Source organism: Pleurotus ostreatus (assembly GCF_014466165.1).
Source record: "Pleurotus ostreatus strain PC9 chromosome Unknown scaffold_6, whole genome shotgun sequence".
NCBI lineage: Eukaryota > Fungi > Basidiomycota > Agaricomycetes > Agaricales > Pleurotaceae > Pleurotus > Pleurotus ostreatus.
Genome location: NW_023503161.1, coordinates 2,317,231 through 2,332,029, shown reverse-complemented (window position 1 = coordinate 2,332,029; position 14,799 = coordinate 2,317,231). Strand labels below are relative to the sequence as shown.

The window sequence follows — 14,799 nt, the reverse complement described above, 5'->3', positions numbered from 1 at the left end:
GAGCTAGATAAGTGAAGATGGATACACGGACAGGTCAGGCAGGCGAATCGGCGGAGGACGGGGAAGGAAGGAAGGGATGTACCCCACCGATGAACACAGACAGCGGCACCACGTACGAGACGTCGACGTAGCTCACGGCCATGGTAGACGAGTAGGTTGGCACTGAGAGAAAAGGTCAGTCGCGGTCGGACTGCATGAAGCAGAACAGTTCACTCACCCGTAGATTGCAGGCGACGACAGCAGCGTTGGACTGGCGGCCAGGTACTCACGTACGCGTGTGCGGTCCGCACCCGAAGTTCAAGTGTAGGTCGTCGGGCGGAACACAATGATAACGACCACTGCGCCCTCGTGCGCCCACCCCACCCGCATCTGTCTGTGCGCATTTCTGCGTGGCACCATCAGCATGCACGTACGCACGAACGAAAAGCACAAACTCACTGATGCACAAACTCCCCAACGCACGGATGCATAAACGACGAAGCACACACGACAGCTACCCACTGCATTCGATGGGCGAACGAGCGAGGTGTCTGCATACACGGCCATAAACGACCTCCGACAAGCACAGGAAACGGCGTAATGCAGCTTACGAGGCTCAGTTGCGCCGGGATGCAGTCAGCGACACGCTAACATCCCCGCACTACGGACGATGACGACGATAATGCTTCGCTTCGACGACGCTTCGCGTCACTGCACAACAAGGTGAGTAGCATACGAGAATCTGCGATGACGACGAGGGCTACTTACAAGGTCGCATTTACATATGTCCCCCAGCGAAGATGGCGTGCTACCCATGCCATTGCTCCACCTGTCCGCTATCTTCCATCGACGCGGGATTGAACAAAGATGACCCGGCCGCGAATGCGAGCTGTAAGCGAACCCATAGCAAGCAAACATATAGAGGGGATCGATGGGGTAGATGGGGAGGGATGAAAGGACTGAGGTCCGACACCGCCAGTACGTCGTCTTCGTTCGTCAAGTCGAGCCTACGACACCTGGTACATCAGCATGTATCGAACACGACGAACAAGCCGATCAACAGACCAGTCTCCCTTCGACGCGTTTGGGATTCATCGACATCAAGCTCAATCAAGCTTGCTGCGCCATCCGTGCGTTCGGCATAATGGTGATGAAGGTGAGTGATGAATCGATGACGACCTAAGTTCAATTTGCACCCAATGGCTCGACTACATGTTTCGCAGCTGCACAGCTACAGTTTAGGTTAGTTCGTAAGTAGGTATCTTGGAATGTGTTTACGCGTCAGACTACGGTTTCTGGGGGTCGCGCCTAGAACAAACATGGCCAAAGCTCGGAAGCTCGCTTAAACGAGTATACCCTTCCGGCTTTCCATTGAATTCTGGCGTCCACAGAAGGAGGTGTGATCTTATTCACTTGGCACCAATTGCTCGGCACGCTCGGTAACAGTGGAATCCTTGGAGATAGAAAGGTCTTCAAGTTCCACAGTGGGAACTTTCATGGTAGGGGAAGCACTGGTCTTGATCTGCCTCGTTCATGTCAACATCCTCGGTGATGGCCGATTATTGACAAGCTCAATATCCGGGTCTGATGGTGAGGGACAGGCTGGTGAGTCTTCTTCAGACAATTGTGTATGGCATGCAGTGGCATCGCTTCTCAGGCTTCTGCATAGCTGGGTGAAGGGATGATGGACAGTAGTAGACGGGAATGAATGGGGGAAGCTCCATTAGACGATTTCACATCTTCAAACGCTTCAGACTGCAAGATGCCGATGTGCCGGACGCCACCATCAACGCTTTCGAAGTTCGAAGCAGCAGTTGCCAGTTGCTCGTCTTCAGACTTGCAAGTCTGTGGAGGGGGACTCTGAATTTATCTTCAACGACATTTTACGCTCCGCGCAACGGCGTTAAACCTGAATCGGGGAGCGGCTGCATGCGAGCACCTACCCTATTAGGAAATTCTCATTACACATGTTAATCCTGGGGCCCATTTACACCAGACCTATCCACCTATTGGACTCGCGTTACGGTTTGGAGACGATGAACTGAGACTTCCGAAGAATGGGTTTCAATCCCCGCCTTTATGGGTTTGAAGACGTTTTTGTCTTCAGATTCTTACGGGAAGTCACCCATTATCCGCTGATGCATGATGTGTTTACACGCCGTGCCTCAGGCATCGGCCCGCTAAGCCAAGTCCAGTCCTTATATGGTCCTCCTCAGGCTCCTCCTGAGACGTTTCGAATTGGTGACTCAGCAAGCCTTATGCTCCGAGGTTTTAACTCCGACTTACAAGTCCGCCCGGCTCTTCCCCGAAAGCTCTGTCTGTAGGCGAGATTGGGACTCCCCTCATCCTCTTTGCCTGAACTTTCCACCACGAGTAATAATCCCCAAGACCTTATGTTCGAATACACGGAGATGTCCATTTCCCCTCCTTCAGAACTCGTCTGGGACACGTTCTGCGAGATGCTGAAACTTAGTGGGCTTGCATCGCAGCAGAAATCTTTATTCTCGGTTGGCATCAACGCGCCCAACCTCTACCCCTCGTCCTCTTTCTTCCATGATGTCCCAACGCTTTTGGGCCAGTCTCGCCTGGGAGAGCTCATCCAGCGAGAAGGATTTTTGCAAATTATCGTGCACAACCTTGTCTTCACTTTCCCTGTCTCCGACTCCCCAGAATTCCATCGTTTCCGCCACGCCTGCAACACATACCAGCGCTTCTTTCACCCTCCCTCTGTACTCCAGCCTGCCGCTGATCTGCCCATTGCTGGCGAAGGTCAAGAATTGCTGGGTAGGGTACTGGTGAAGGTCGAGCCTGGAGTTTATTACGAGGGGACGCTCCATCATACGGGTCCTCACTTTGAGTGTGGCTGCTTCGCCTTGGTACCTTGCAACCTCTCCATTGGGTCTTCCAACTCCATTGGGAGCGCCACGCCACTGCGTAACACTCCATGCTACGCACTTTCTTCCTCTAACACAGTGAGTACCTTGACCTTCCCCTATTCCCCGTTCTTACCCCCCTTCCACTTAGAATATCTTCTATCTTAATCCCGATCGTTCTGTCACAGTTTCTGAAGACCAGAGGATGTAGCACCGGTTACTACGGAGTTCATGTAATATGGACATGGGCGGCGCCGGCTGTAGCTCGCTTCCTCCAAAGTATGCAGAATTTATTTAGCCTTGTTTCCACGGGCATCACTTCGTGATTTCATGCCCGCAGCTTTCAACGTCACTTGTAAACGGTGTAGTCATACTTTGATCATAGTCCTGTGACTGGCCTCCGTCGAAGAGCAAACCGTGTATACTGGAGATCTGGGTTTGAATTTTCAAAACGGTTCTGACTTATCTCGCGTGGCACGTCTACGCTGATTGGTTAACTGGATTCCACCTCACCGCAAGCTTGGCGCTCGCTGTCGTTTAACTGCTGGTTCACGAGTGGGTGACTTCCCGGGGTGACTTCCCGTAAGAATCTGAAGACAAAAACGTCTTCAAACCCATAAAGGCGGGGATTGAAACCCATTCTTCGGAAGTCTCAGTTCATCGTCTCCAAACCGTAACGCGAGTCCAATAGGTGGATAGGTCTGGTGTAAATGGGCCCCAGGATTAACATGTGTAATGAGAATTTCCTAATAGGGTAGGTGCTCGCATGCAGCCGCTCCCCGATTCAGGTTTAACGCCGTTGCGCGGAGCGTAAAATGTCGTTGAAGATAAATTCAGAGTCCCCCTCCACAGACTTGCAAGTCTGAAGACGAGCAACTGGCAACTGCTGCTTCGAACTTCGAAAGCGTTGATGGTGGCGTCCGGCACATCGGCATCTTGCAGTCTGAAGCGTTTGAAGATGTGAAATCGTCTTCAAATCCTTACGGGAAGTCACCCAATCTATATATATCTATATAAGAAAAAGCATGCATTTTTTCCCACGGGGACAAAGGAGCTCGCTGATTGGCTGGCGAGACCATTTCTGACCTCTTTTGGATGTATCTCCGTTTGCTCGCCCTCTTGCAGCTTGCGATCATGTGCCTTGAGATCTTGAGACACGTCGAAATTTCTGGAACTCTACGCAGTACCGCATTGTCTCTGGGCTCTCTGCTGGCGCTCAGCATCTCCCAACGACCACGGAGGCTATCCCTTTGACTTTCTCTCGCGCTCAACGATTCGAGACAACCATTCGCAAATTGAAAGTCAACGGAACGGGACCTTTGGCTCACGCGCACGCCTTTATGGCTTCTACTAGGTGCGATTTGCTTATATCGCGCGCGCACATTCTTAATTTACATCCGACACTCTCCAAGGCCCTGTGTGCGGTGGATAACCACTGTGACTGTAAGCAGACCGGTACGGGCGTACGAAATCCGCGGTTCCATGAATATGAGCACCAGCGCGGGAACGGTCGTGGCCACGAGCAATTTTTGCAATGCTGCTTATCCTAGCGTACCCTCGGCGCGTATCCAAATACCTCCGGCTGCTGCTCAGGACCCTTACCCGGACACAGTCAACCAGAATGGGAAATGGTCGCCTCTGGTAACATAGACCACAGTTGTGTGTTGCCTCATGTCATCTGTCCGTCTCAATTCACTCTCTTCAGCCGGGTACGCGATAGTGGTGCAGGGTTCACTCCAGCTTGGGCACGAGCACGAGCACGAGAACTGCTCTGAGGGGTGAGCATTGTATTGTGGCCCATCTCTATGACACAGTTTGGAATCAAATAGGCAGGAGCACGAGAGCTTAACACCCGTGCGGTTATGATTGCGAACATGGTCGTCAACTCAGGCTTATGCGGCTTCTACACATCGTGGACGCCTCTATGGCCTGGCAATGTGTGTCTTACTCAGGTTCTTCGAATATCTCAATTTCAGATGCGCTTAGGGCCGTGTGCATAAGGATGTCAGGTACTCGACTACGAGCTTGCGCATGTGGTAAGTGCGATCATAACAACGACTGCGGGCAGCATCGGGGTCAGCACGGATAAGGGCCCCATCAGGCTATAATCATGTTTGCAAGCGTGAATCTCGCTACGAGCGCGACAACGCAGACCACTTGGTTCACGTTTGGGCGCGGATCCTTGAATCTGGGCACGACTACCGCACCGGCGCTGCATGAACTACGATGATCTGGCTGACAACTGATGCAAGCATCGGGTCTTGCACGGCTACGAGCTTTGAGGGTCTGAAGGCCTACACGGGGGATATCTAATAGGTTCGTTCAGCCTTGAGATAGATGCAACTGACCTCAATGTTGTAGGAGCGAGTGCACGATGGCTACGAGCGTACATACTCATTAGCACGCACACGGACGAGACACGGTCTTCCCCTTACGCCTTATGTCCTATTATTCAGTTTTCGACACATACCCATTTATTACTTAGTTGTATATGCATAACTGTCATAAGCACTTGGTTCTTACACCGTGCGTAGCACGGGTTAGCCGCTAGTAATCAATAAAAGCTAATACTTATATTGAAATAAACCTTTCTTGAGTGCCAGTGGTGCGCGTTCAAAATCCTTTAAAATCCCGCGGATCCATATTACAACCCTGGACAACCTCGCGAGTCGAACAACCTCGACCTTTGTCACGTGCATATCTCTCATGTCCGGTGGTTCCACTCTCGCCCCTCAAAGCAGACTGGGACTAATTCTTGTCTCAGGACATGTCACAAAAGGTGGGGTTTGGTGCCCATGGTAAGGATCCCTTTCTCTACTGTGGCGTCCTGTTCATTTCTGTCTAGGCAATGTATACAAGGACAAAGGAGGTCAATTTGTCGTCAAATGGGCCCTTCCTCACAGCGTCCGCCAGCTTCGCAAAGAGAACGCTGTTTATCTTCGACTTCAAGGCACCCCTGGGATCTTGAAACACTATTACTACGGTGAACACTCTGGCACAGCGTATCTCACTCTAGAGTATGCCGGAGGCTCCCTGTTGAGCATGCTGGATATGGCTGTCGGGGGGATAGGGTGCTTTGATTGCTTGGACCTGGCGTTCACCATCGCCAGTACTGTGGCAAGTTCGACCGTTGTGTCTGATTGCGGATTACACTAATTTATTGTCACAGCTTCCCATCCTTGCATCCATCCATATGCAAGGGGTTATTCACGGGGATATCCATCCCGGCAACATCCTCGTGTCGAGCTCTGGCGTCAAGTTAATCGACTTTGGCTCTTCACGATTTTCCAGGGATTCCCCCAATGCCTCCTTCAACTATGCGGATACCTATGGGTATTCCCCCTACTACTCAGGTGTAGAGCGCATTGCGCATGGCCTTCGTACGTCCAATGCAACTCTCTTTCTGGTTTAACTCCTGGTTTATCAGACGATAGCTACCTTTCAGGACGATGTTGTCAGTTTCGCTTACACTTTGGTCCGTGTGGCTCATGGGGGCCGTATGCCATGGGACAACGACTTCGCAAAGGTCATGGGCTCGGACCCCAGCCCGCAACTGATGGCAGTACAACTTATCGCCTTGAAGAACAGTTTCTCCGCCCAGCAACTATGCAAAGGGCTTCCTAATGTATTTGAATCTTTTCTCACCGCAGCTTTGACCTTTCAGAAGGTTCGTTGGAGGTCCTTCAACTACAATTACTGGAGGGAACAATTCAACATTACACCCTATTCCAAAGTACATCCTCCTTCCAAAAGATACCAATTTTTGAAGGCCTTGACAGAATGAAATGTAGATGATAATAGGATACCATAATGTGTAGTTTCTCTTGATCAATGTATGTACGGTGCGAATGACAATCTTTGGAAATATCAAGTCGTCAAGAAGAGTGGTCCTCTCAGCGTAGCGAAGAAGATGAAGAGAGAAGAAAGAGGGTACGGGGACGTTCGGGCTATCAATCTTACAAACTTACAGCTACTTGCAGACCCAAAAGCGGGTCCATAACTCTATAACGCGTGGACTTTCCTCCCTTCCTCACCCACCGGCCTGATACGTCTGCGAGCCCCTCTACCTGCAGTTAACCCCTATGCATGATGCTCGGCGTCTGCTGTTTGACCGCTTGGCGTGCAAGGAGGGCATCATGCGCATCCCAAGCCTTAGTGCGTTCTTGGACTTTCGCTTCCACCCCGCCGTCCCCTCAAGATATCGCTGTCTTCGACGCCTTCAGCGGCTATACTACGCTGCTGATGGATTCCATAGACGTCTGCACGTCTAGATTCCCAACGTTTGGGCCCTGGGCGTATGTTGTTGACGTTGGCTTATTACTCAATGGACGTCTGCGCATCCAGTGCCGGGGTGAATATTCGAATTCGAACTGATGTCTACGTATACAATATTGCATTGACCTAAGATTAGCTGTCTGGGGAGACCCATGAAGGCACAGGATGCTATTGTGCATCACCAAGTAGGAGTGACCGCCTCCCCGACCCGAGCACGAAACGCAAAGCCAAGGTACTATCTTGCAACTGGAGCCAATGCCCATGGAAGGAATATTACGGGCCCATTGTCGCCGATATCCTTTTATTGACGTAGTCAGAACCTAACTGAGACTAGGGGAGCTCAAAGTTGGCGCATAAGAATCCGCGTACGCATATGCGCGCATACGGCCGAGGTGCCGTCGATTATGTAATTAAATGTAAATGTCACACTTTCGTCACATCGTAAACGCGTTGTCGCGTCTCTTCTTTTCCCGTCGCGTCTCTTCATATGAATGAGATATGCATGCCTGATTTTGTCGTGGATCCTTGCGCGGGGCATGATTGCAGTAGACCAGTGTAGATCAATGGAAGTGATTGTTGGATTTCAGCAATCTTGGCTGTACAGGGGTATAGGAGATGCACGTGACTACTGTAATATCGTGTCGCGCGCATGTATTATTTTCTTTATGCGTTTGCTGGAGTCCCAGCCAAACACAATATATCTACTTGCTCACTCGGAACTCGCGCGACCTCACCGGCTTATTTCAACAGTGATATGCTGCGTTCAGCGCTACGTGGGCGCTACTCGGACATGTGACACTCAAATACCATTACATAATCGACGGCACCTCGGCCGTATGCGCGCATATGCGTACGCGGATTCTTATGCGCCAACTTTGAGCTCCCCTACTAACTCAAGTATGGCTCTACTCTAAATAAGGCCCACATAACGAGACGACGGGGAAACAAGCAAACCGAAGAGCGAGAGAAGAAAATGAAAGGAACACGATGTTGAAATTAGCCCACAGGGGCATTGAGGCAGTACGTTGGGTGCCCGTTGCAATCCAGGAGGATACGTTGTGTAAATACTTCAATACCTAATTTACGTACTAGATACCATGTGAGAAGCCGGCTCTGTCTCTGTGGAGGATTGGAGAAGGGCTGGAACACCACGCACGCGATGATGCAGAGACCGAACACAGGCGAAGCCCCCGAGCCTCAAGTTAAAAGCGGAAATGAAAACGTTACACGAATCAAGGATCGCCTCTGGCTCAAACTCGTGCAATGCTTCTGCGTAAACGAGATCTCCTTCTGTTCTGGCTTTCCTTGCGTCCTGTGGACCTGTGATTGGTAATGGTCGAAAAGGAAAACCGGGAGAGAAGTGCATTTGTGATTCACTCGCCGTTTTATCTTGATGGAGATGTTTCCTGGACTTTCCCATGAGGCCTGAATCACTTTAGAAAGCACTTAAGAGGGCCCCTGTTTTTACTGAGGACCTACGACACGATATGGTATTCAACCTCCAACTCAATGGCCACGACAACGCATCAATCACTCAAACTTCTCAGGGGACCACCCTCTTCACCCTCCTCACAGATTCCCAGCTGCGGGACAGGTCGAAGGTCGTGGGGGGGATCTCTGTGCAATGGAACCGTCTCCTCTTAATCATGCCATTTCCCATGGACAAAGCGACGATCAACCTCTGCCAACAATATGCCGTTCTCTTTGAGAAGGCGGACTTCATGAGGCCGAATGACCCTGAGGTCCCCCTTCACATCACACATGAGTATCTGGGGAGAGCCTTTCTTCATTCGTCATCTTCTGGAGGGTTTCTGTCACTGGGCCAAATTTGGCACCAAGGGCCAACTTATCGCTCTCGCTCATCGTGTCAATGTTTTATCGGGTTCCCCTGTTACCTGGCGGTAAACAACCCTTATGGTAAAGGGGACGGTCTAGACGACCTAGACGACCTGGAAAAGCCCGTTGAAGCGGTAGAACCTTCATGTACCCGTCTCCCTGACAACCATGGAGTTCGTATAATGAATTAATTTGTTCTCGACGTTTACTTACTTTGTCCTTATCCTAGACTTGCTTCTACTTCTCCATGGAGAATCTTCTTAGGGCCTCCACTCCCGCCATCCTCCCCACCCCTGCCATTCCCATCCCCGCCATTCCCATCCCCACCATTCCCATCCCCGCCATTCCCATCCCCGCCATTCCCATCCCCGCCATTCCCATCCCCGCCATTCCCGCCCCCCAGGTCCCCTTCAGTTCCCTTGATCCTACTTCTTTGTGGGCTCCTACTGACATTCCTCCGGATGCCTCCAAGACCACGCTTTCCCAGGCAGCGCTTAGGGGATACTTACACGAGTCGGACATAACGCTGATACGCGAGTCCAAAAACTCCGCCCCCTTAGGCAACACGGTGGCGTTCATAGTGTGTTGCTACTTGGCCTGCCGCTTACGGATTACCAGTGGGATCTCGGTAAGCTCCACACAAAGCTTTTCTTATAATTCAGAAGTACTCATACCTTTCAGCCTGCAGTCGATGACGGTTTCGGTATAGGGGGGCCAACGCGATCATTCTTGGACTTGGCATTTGAATACTGTCCAGCGTCTTGTTGTCTTTTAGCCTTTTTCGAGTCTCGCGGGACAGATTTGGGGAAAGATCTATCTACTCAAGCTTCTCTTGCATCTAGCCCCAAAACTCGTTCCGCTTTGAAAAAATGGGGTAAGAATCAGAGAAAAGCGGTGAACGACGATGATCATCATTATCATCATTGTCATCGTCCTGAGGATGACCATGACAATGAGGAGGAGGAGGAGGAGGAGGAGGAGGAGGAGGAGGAGGAGGAGGAGGAGGATGAGCTGGAAGATGACTGAGCTCACAGTATGTAAGTTCTCCTTCGTTGACTAGGATATCTATTTGACATTTCTACTTTCCCGCCGTCCCCTCAGATAGCACCACAACTCTCCATGGCCCCGTAACCCCGACCTTTTGAATCTTGATCTCACTACAGCAACTTCTTCCGCCACCTCCTCTGCAACATTGTACATTCTTCCTCGACACCTTATTGTCTTCACCGTTCCCTTCAGTTCGTCTCTGTTCCCCGTACCTCCTTTTTTTCCTGCTATATCCACTCTGTTCTTCATGACACCCCCTGTCTCTTTTTTTAAGGGTAGGCGAGTGTAAGGTATCCGATTTCCCCTGTCCCCATATTTACCAAAGCCCCGTACCCATACCACTTACTTCCTGCTTGTATCTTCCCTTGACCTTACAAGAATATACCCCTTGCACTTGATCCTCTCACTTGACTCTTCTCTTGAGTGTTCAGCCCCAGTGAGAAGTCTGTCGGCAAAAGAACGACCAGACAATGGGTTGGACTCAGTGGATAGATACTTAGTTCGCCCGTATATTGAGCTTGGACTGCCAGACGCGCACACAGAGTAAGCCAGTGAAAGACCAAACCGGTCTATTCGTCCACGAGACGACGGGCTATGTACAGGTAAACGAGGAAACCCGCCGCGTAACTCGACGACGAACGAGCTCGTCGCGAGCCGTCTACTGACTGCGCCGCCGCTCTCCCCTCTGATCTGTCCGCACGCTGCACGCCTCGTAGTATATCCGTGTGATGCCTGAGTCCTGGCCAGCCTATTGACGCCCGAAATCGTGAGCCTTGCGCAACGGTAACCTCGTGTGCTTGAGTTCGACCCCGCCGCCGCCTTCGTTGTATCCGCCGAGTGTCCGTACCCGTAGACCGTTCGCTGAGTCCCAGAGTCGCTGTGAGACCCGCGAAACGGCTGATTGCTGACTGCTGAGTGTTGAGGGCTGAGTGTTGAGGGCTGAGGGCTGAGGTTGTGTGCTGTGAGCGCGACACGTCCGCTCGTGCACACAAAGACGAACGAAACACTGACGAACCCGCCTCGAACTGCTCGATTCCCGGATTCACCGCCCCCCGCAGCGCCGAGTAGACTGCCGCACCCAACCACAAGGCCAGCCAGCCCCCATCTTTCCACAGACGCGCGCTGACCCTCACACACACTCTCACTCTCACAGCTGCACTGTCCACTGTCCACTGAGCGCTGTCCCCGCTGCGCCGACTCCCGACCGTGCCGACCGTGCGCCGTGGACCCGTGGTGGCGCGTTGACACGAACGACGAAGGGAGAATGGGGAATGGGGTATTGGGAGATTGCGTGGGGTGTAGAGCAGTCTCGCGCGCGCGAGACTCGATTGAGCTGCGCTCCAAGGTTCGTCGCCGTCTGCTTCTTCTTTCGTCTCGGCTGACCACCCCTTCGTCTTCCATCCAGGTCCTCCCTTCTCTCCATCCCCGCTACCAATCCTCAGCGCTCGACGGCATCGTCTCGTTTCATCTCCACGGTACGTCTGCTACATCCTCCTCCGACATTCGTACCTGGTTCAACTTCTCCTCCCCCTCCTCCCTCCGTGTTCTCTCCTCCCTCCCCTCCTCCTTGTCTTCCACCTCGTCTTCTACCTCGTCCTCGCTCCCGCTCCCGCTCTCGCACCCCTCCCTCTTTCCTGTCTTTCGCAGATCGAACGCCTGGCCCGGCATCGTTGTCCCCATCGCGCTCTCGTCGGCCTCGTCCTGCGGCCTCGTCTATCCTACACGTACTCAGGTAAGCCTGTACCTCCACGTCCCCACCTCGAACGCGTACTCACAACTCTCCAACACCCCCAATCCCTCCAAACCCCTCCAACGCCTCTAACTCGCCTCTAACCCACTCCTTTGCAGATATCATCCTGACGCCGCCGCGACTCGCTGCGAACGCAAACGCCAACGCCAACGTAAGCGTAAACGCACTCGAGGGGCGAGCACGCAGCCCCAGCGTCTTCACTGGCACTGCGGGAGCGTGGATGTAGGTGTGGGACGTGGTGGATGTGGGTTCGGGGAGGAGGTAAGTCCCTTCGCCGTCGTCGTCGATTTGCGTTTCGTTCGTGCATCTCCGTCCCGTATTCCCCCCCTGCCATGTATTCCCCTCGTTCTTGGTTTCGTTCTCGCCTTCGTCCTCGTTCCCTTTCCCGTTCTCAGTTTTGCTCTCGCTCTCGCTCCCCTCTTCTTCCCCGTCCCTTACCATCACCCGCTAACCCACTAACTCCCCCTTCTCGTTCGAGCCCGCAGCCGCAGACACCCGCAACGCCGTTGATAGTGCCCGTCCCGGGCTCGAACTCTTGCCATTGGTTGATCGAGGGACGTGGCGCATTCCCGTCGTCGGTGCGTCTCTGTTGCTTCCTCTTCCTCCGTTTTGCGTTCCTTCGTGTCCCGCTTGCTTCCCCACTCCTTCGTTCTCTCCCTCTCCCACTTCGTCTCTCTCCCTCCCCAACTCTTTGTTCGTCTTCCCTCCCTTCCCCTTCCCATGTCCCATCCCTCCGCCCGTCCCTCGTGCTAACCCGCATATTCTTCCGCAGTATCCTCGCCACGTAACCAAACGGGATTCGACGCGGCGAATCAGCGGCGTCGTGGTTCGCAGCGGGTAGACGAGGCTAGAGCCCAACTGGGGGCGATGGCGGTCGTGCTGGGATGGTGACGGCGTGGTTTGCGGCCGTGAGTGATCCCCCCCGTTGGCGATTCGTTGGCGTCCCCCTCCGTTTGCCCTTTCCCGTTCTCCTCGTCGTCTTCCCCGTTATTCGCTGACACGCTCTTCAGTCTCCTCCCTTTAGCATTCCTCTGCTAACGATCTCCCGGTGTGCAGGTCTTCGAACGACGACGCAAGGTCGCGAGGGCGGCAATAGCGCGGACGTGGCGGTGGTGGGATGGGGGTGTCGTTGACGCTGCTGTTGGGCCGTCGATCGAGGTTCGTGGCATTAGGAAAGAGGTACTCGTCTTGCGCGCACTCGAGCGGCTAGTGGATACAGCAGGAAGCAGTCGGGCGGGAGGAATGGGGAAGGGATGATGGGGTAAAGTGGTAAGTCTGCGTCTTCGTGACTTGTATGCGCCCGTTTACTCGGCTACTTGATCTCATTGTAGGTGATGTTATATGCGATCGACTCGCGCTATTGTGAACGGTGAGTACTCGGTGCTATATGGGCAGGGAAAGGGTCGCAACTCACCCAATTCTGCCTCTACCAGACGGATATTCGACTACCATGTACGCGCATCGAGGCCGAGGCGAGTGGCGCGAGGAGGGGACGGATAGTAGCGGGGGAGGGACGTCCTGGAGGAAGAAATACTGCCCAAGACGAGGCGCCGCACAGCAAACGTGATAGTAGATGGTGTGATGTCCGTATAGCGGCGTTGCGCTTTGAGACATGCGCCGATCTACAAGGAAGCCTAGTGTGTATCCGCCGCCGCCCTATCCCTGATCTTGCGCACTCCATGCGCAGCCGCTCCGCCGCGCTCGCACTGGCCCTGATGCATTCCTTGACGGTGTGCATGTGGCGCTGCGCGGCCTCGAGGTCGTCATTTAGGGCCTGCATCTCGGCGACCTGGTCGACGAGCTTCTGGTCTGCGAGCGGGAGCGTGAGGCGCGGGTGCGGGTGCGTCTGGCGCAGCCGGATGAGGTCGAGCCGCGCGTCGAGGATCTTCTGCGACAGCGCGACGGCTTTGTCGATGTCGTGCGCGGCGAGACACCATGTGCCGAGGATGGCCTCGAGCTGCGGGGTGGGGGCGGTGTCGGCGAGGAAGGCGGAGATGTGGGTGTTGAGGGGGGGCGATTGCGAGGAAGGATGCGTGGATGGAGGCTGCGAGGAGGCGGATGCGCCCGGCGGTAGGCAAACAGCGTTGGGATGTGGTGCATCTGCATGTGCGGGCGATTCAGTGGTCACCACAGGAGCATGACTTTGCAACGTAACGCACCCATACGGGAAGCATATCCGTCACGGCATACAGCACAGCGTCATCGTTGACACAGCGCTTGACCCAGTGGGCCTGCAGATCCTCCAGCGCGTGCACTTTCGTCACCTCCGCCTTCTTGCCCAGACTCTGCAGCACAACGAGCAGCTCAGGCGGAAGCCAATGCGCCAGCCCCATCGCGTCCAGGGGATCAGGCTGCGCCGGCCCTGGCTTCGTCGGCGGGATGTACATCTTCACCCGCGCCTCCCTCTTCCCCTTGCCCTTCTCCTTTGCCTTGGGTTTCTTATCCCTGTTGGACGTATCGGGCTGATCGGGTGGGCCAAGCGCCTTCTTTGCATGTTTCCTCCTTGTAGTGGACGATGCTGACGATTTGAGATTGCCCTTGACCATTGGATGAGCGTCGATGCCAACATCGAGTCACGATTCGCAAAGCAAAGTCGTTCCGTCGCCGACACCCTCCCCGAATCACAAGCGCAAACAAATCCACGCGAGCGACTACACTCGCAGCCGCCGTGCGCTGCTTCGCCGATTTCCGCCGCGGCGGGGACGATGCCGCTGTTTGCACCTGGGCCCCCGCATCCACATCTGCGCATTGCGAGGCCCATCGCCATCGCCATGGACCCCCCCTCCTCCTCCTTCCTGGTCAACGCCTGCACCTTCCTCGTCCTGACTGCGCCCATGCCCTCCTATGCCTCGTCCTCCTGCACTTTAGCTGTCGACTCTGCGTGATTCTCCCTCATCTCCCTCCTCTCTTTCGTCTCCCGCTTCTTCGACTTGGACTTGGACTTGGACTGCGAGTCTTGACGGCCGGACAGGCTTCGCGGGAGCGGAGCCGGCGATTGCGAGGCGCGGGGGGGATTCGGGTGTGCGAGGAGGGAGAGGC

At 53.9% G+C, this 14,799-nt stretch overlaps 5 protein-coding genes across 5 annotated transcripts; 3 read left to right on the top strand and 2 right to left on the bottom strand.

Moving 5' to 3' along the window:
* Positions 1–2,372: 2,372 nt before the first annotated feature.
* PC9H_008954 (uncharacterized protein) lies at positions 2,373–3,063 on the top strand (the record flags this gene model as incomplete). Its single annotated transcript, XM_036778461.1, has 2 exons — positions 2,373–2,951; positions 3,004–3,063. The coding sequence occupies 2 exons, from the start codon at positions 2,373–2,375 to the stop codon at positions 3,061–3,063; spliced, it is 639 nt and encodes a 212-aa protein (XP_036629889.1).
* Positions 3,064–5,619: 2,556 nt separating this feature from the next.
* Positions 5,620–6,636, top strand: PC9H_008953 (uncharacterized protein; the record flags this gene model as incomplete). Its single annotated transcript, XM_036778460.1, has 4 exons — positions 5,620–5,650; positions 5,698–5,966; positions 6,022–6,232; positions 6,287–6,636. The coding sequence occupies 4 exons, from the start codon at positions 5,620–5,622 to the stop codon at positions 6,634–6,636; spliced, it is 861 nt and encodes a 286-aa protein (XP_036629888.1).
* Positions 6,637–9,210: 2,574 nt separating this feature from the next.
* On the top strand, positions 9,211–9,989 carry PC9H_008952 (uncharacterized protein; the record flags this gene model as incomplete). The annotated part of the gene is made up of 3 exons (XM_036778459.1): positions 9,211–9,543; positions 9,582–9,591; positions 9,652–9,989. 3 exons carry the CDS (start codon positions 9,211–9,213, stop codon positions 9,987–9,989), a joined length of 681 nt encoding a protein of 226 aa, XP_036629887.1.
* A 1,459-nt stretch (positions 9,990–11,448) lies between these two features.
* PC9H_008951 (uncharacterized protein) lies at positions 11,449–12,201 on the bottom strand (the record flags this gene model as incomplete). Its single annotated transcript, XM_036778458.1, has 2 exons — positions 11,449–11,728; positions 11,786–12,201. The coding sequence occupies 2 exons, from the start codon at positions 12,199–12,201 to the stop codon at positions 11,449–11,451; spliced, it is 696 nt and encodes a 231-aa protein (XP_036629886.1).
* Positions 12,202–13,186: 985 nt separating this feature from the next.
* On the bottom strand, positions 13,187–14,306 carry LTN1 (listerin E3 ubiquitin protein ligase 1; the record flags this gene model as incomplete). Its single annotated transcript, XM_036778457.1, has 3 exons — positions 13,187–13,382; positions 13,437–13,860; positions 13,916–14,306. 3 exons carry the CDS (start codon positions 14,304–14,306, stop codon positions 13,187–13,189), a joined length of 1,011 nt encoding a protein of 336 aa, XP_036629885.1.
* Between the last annotated feature and the right edge of the window lie 493 nt (positions 14,307–14,799).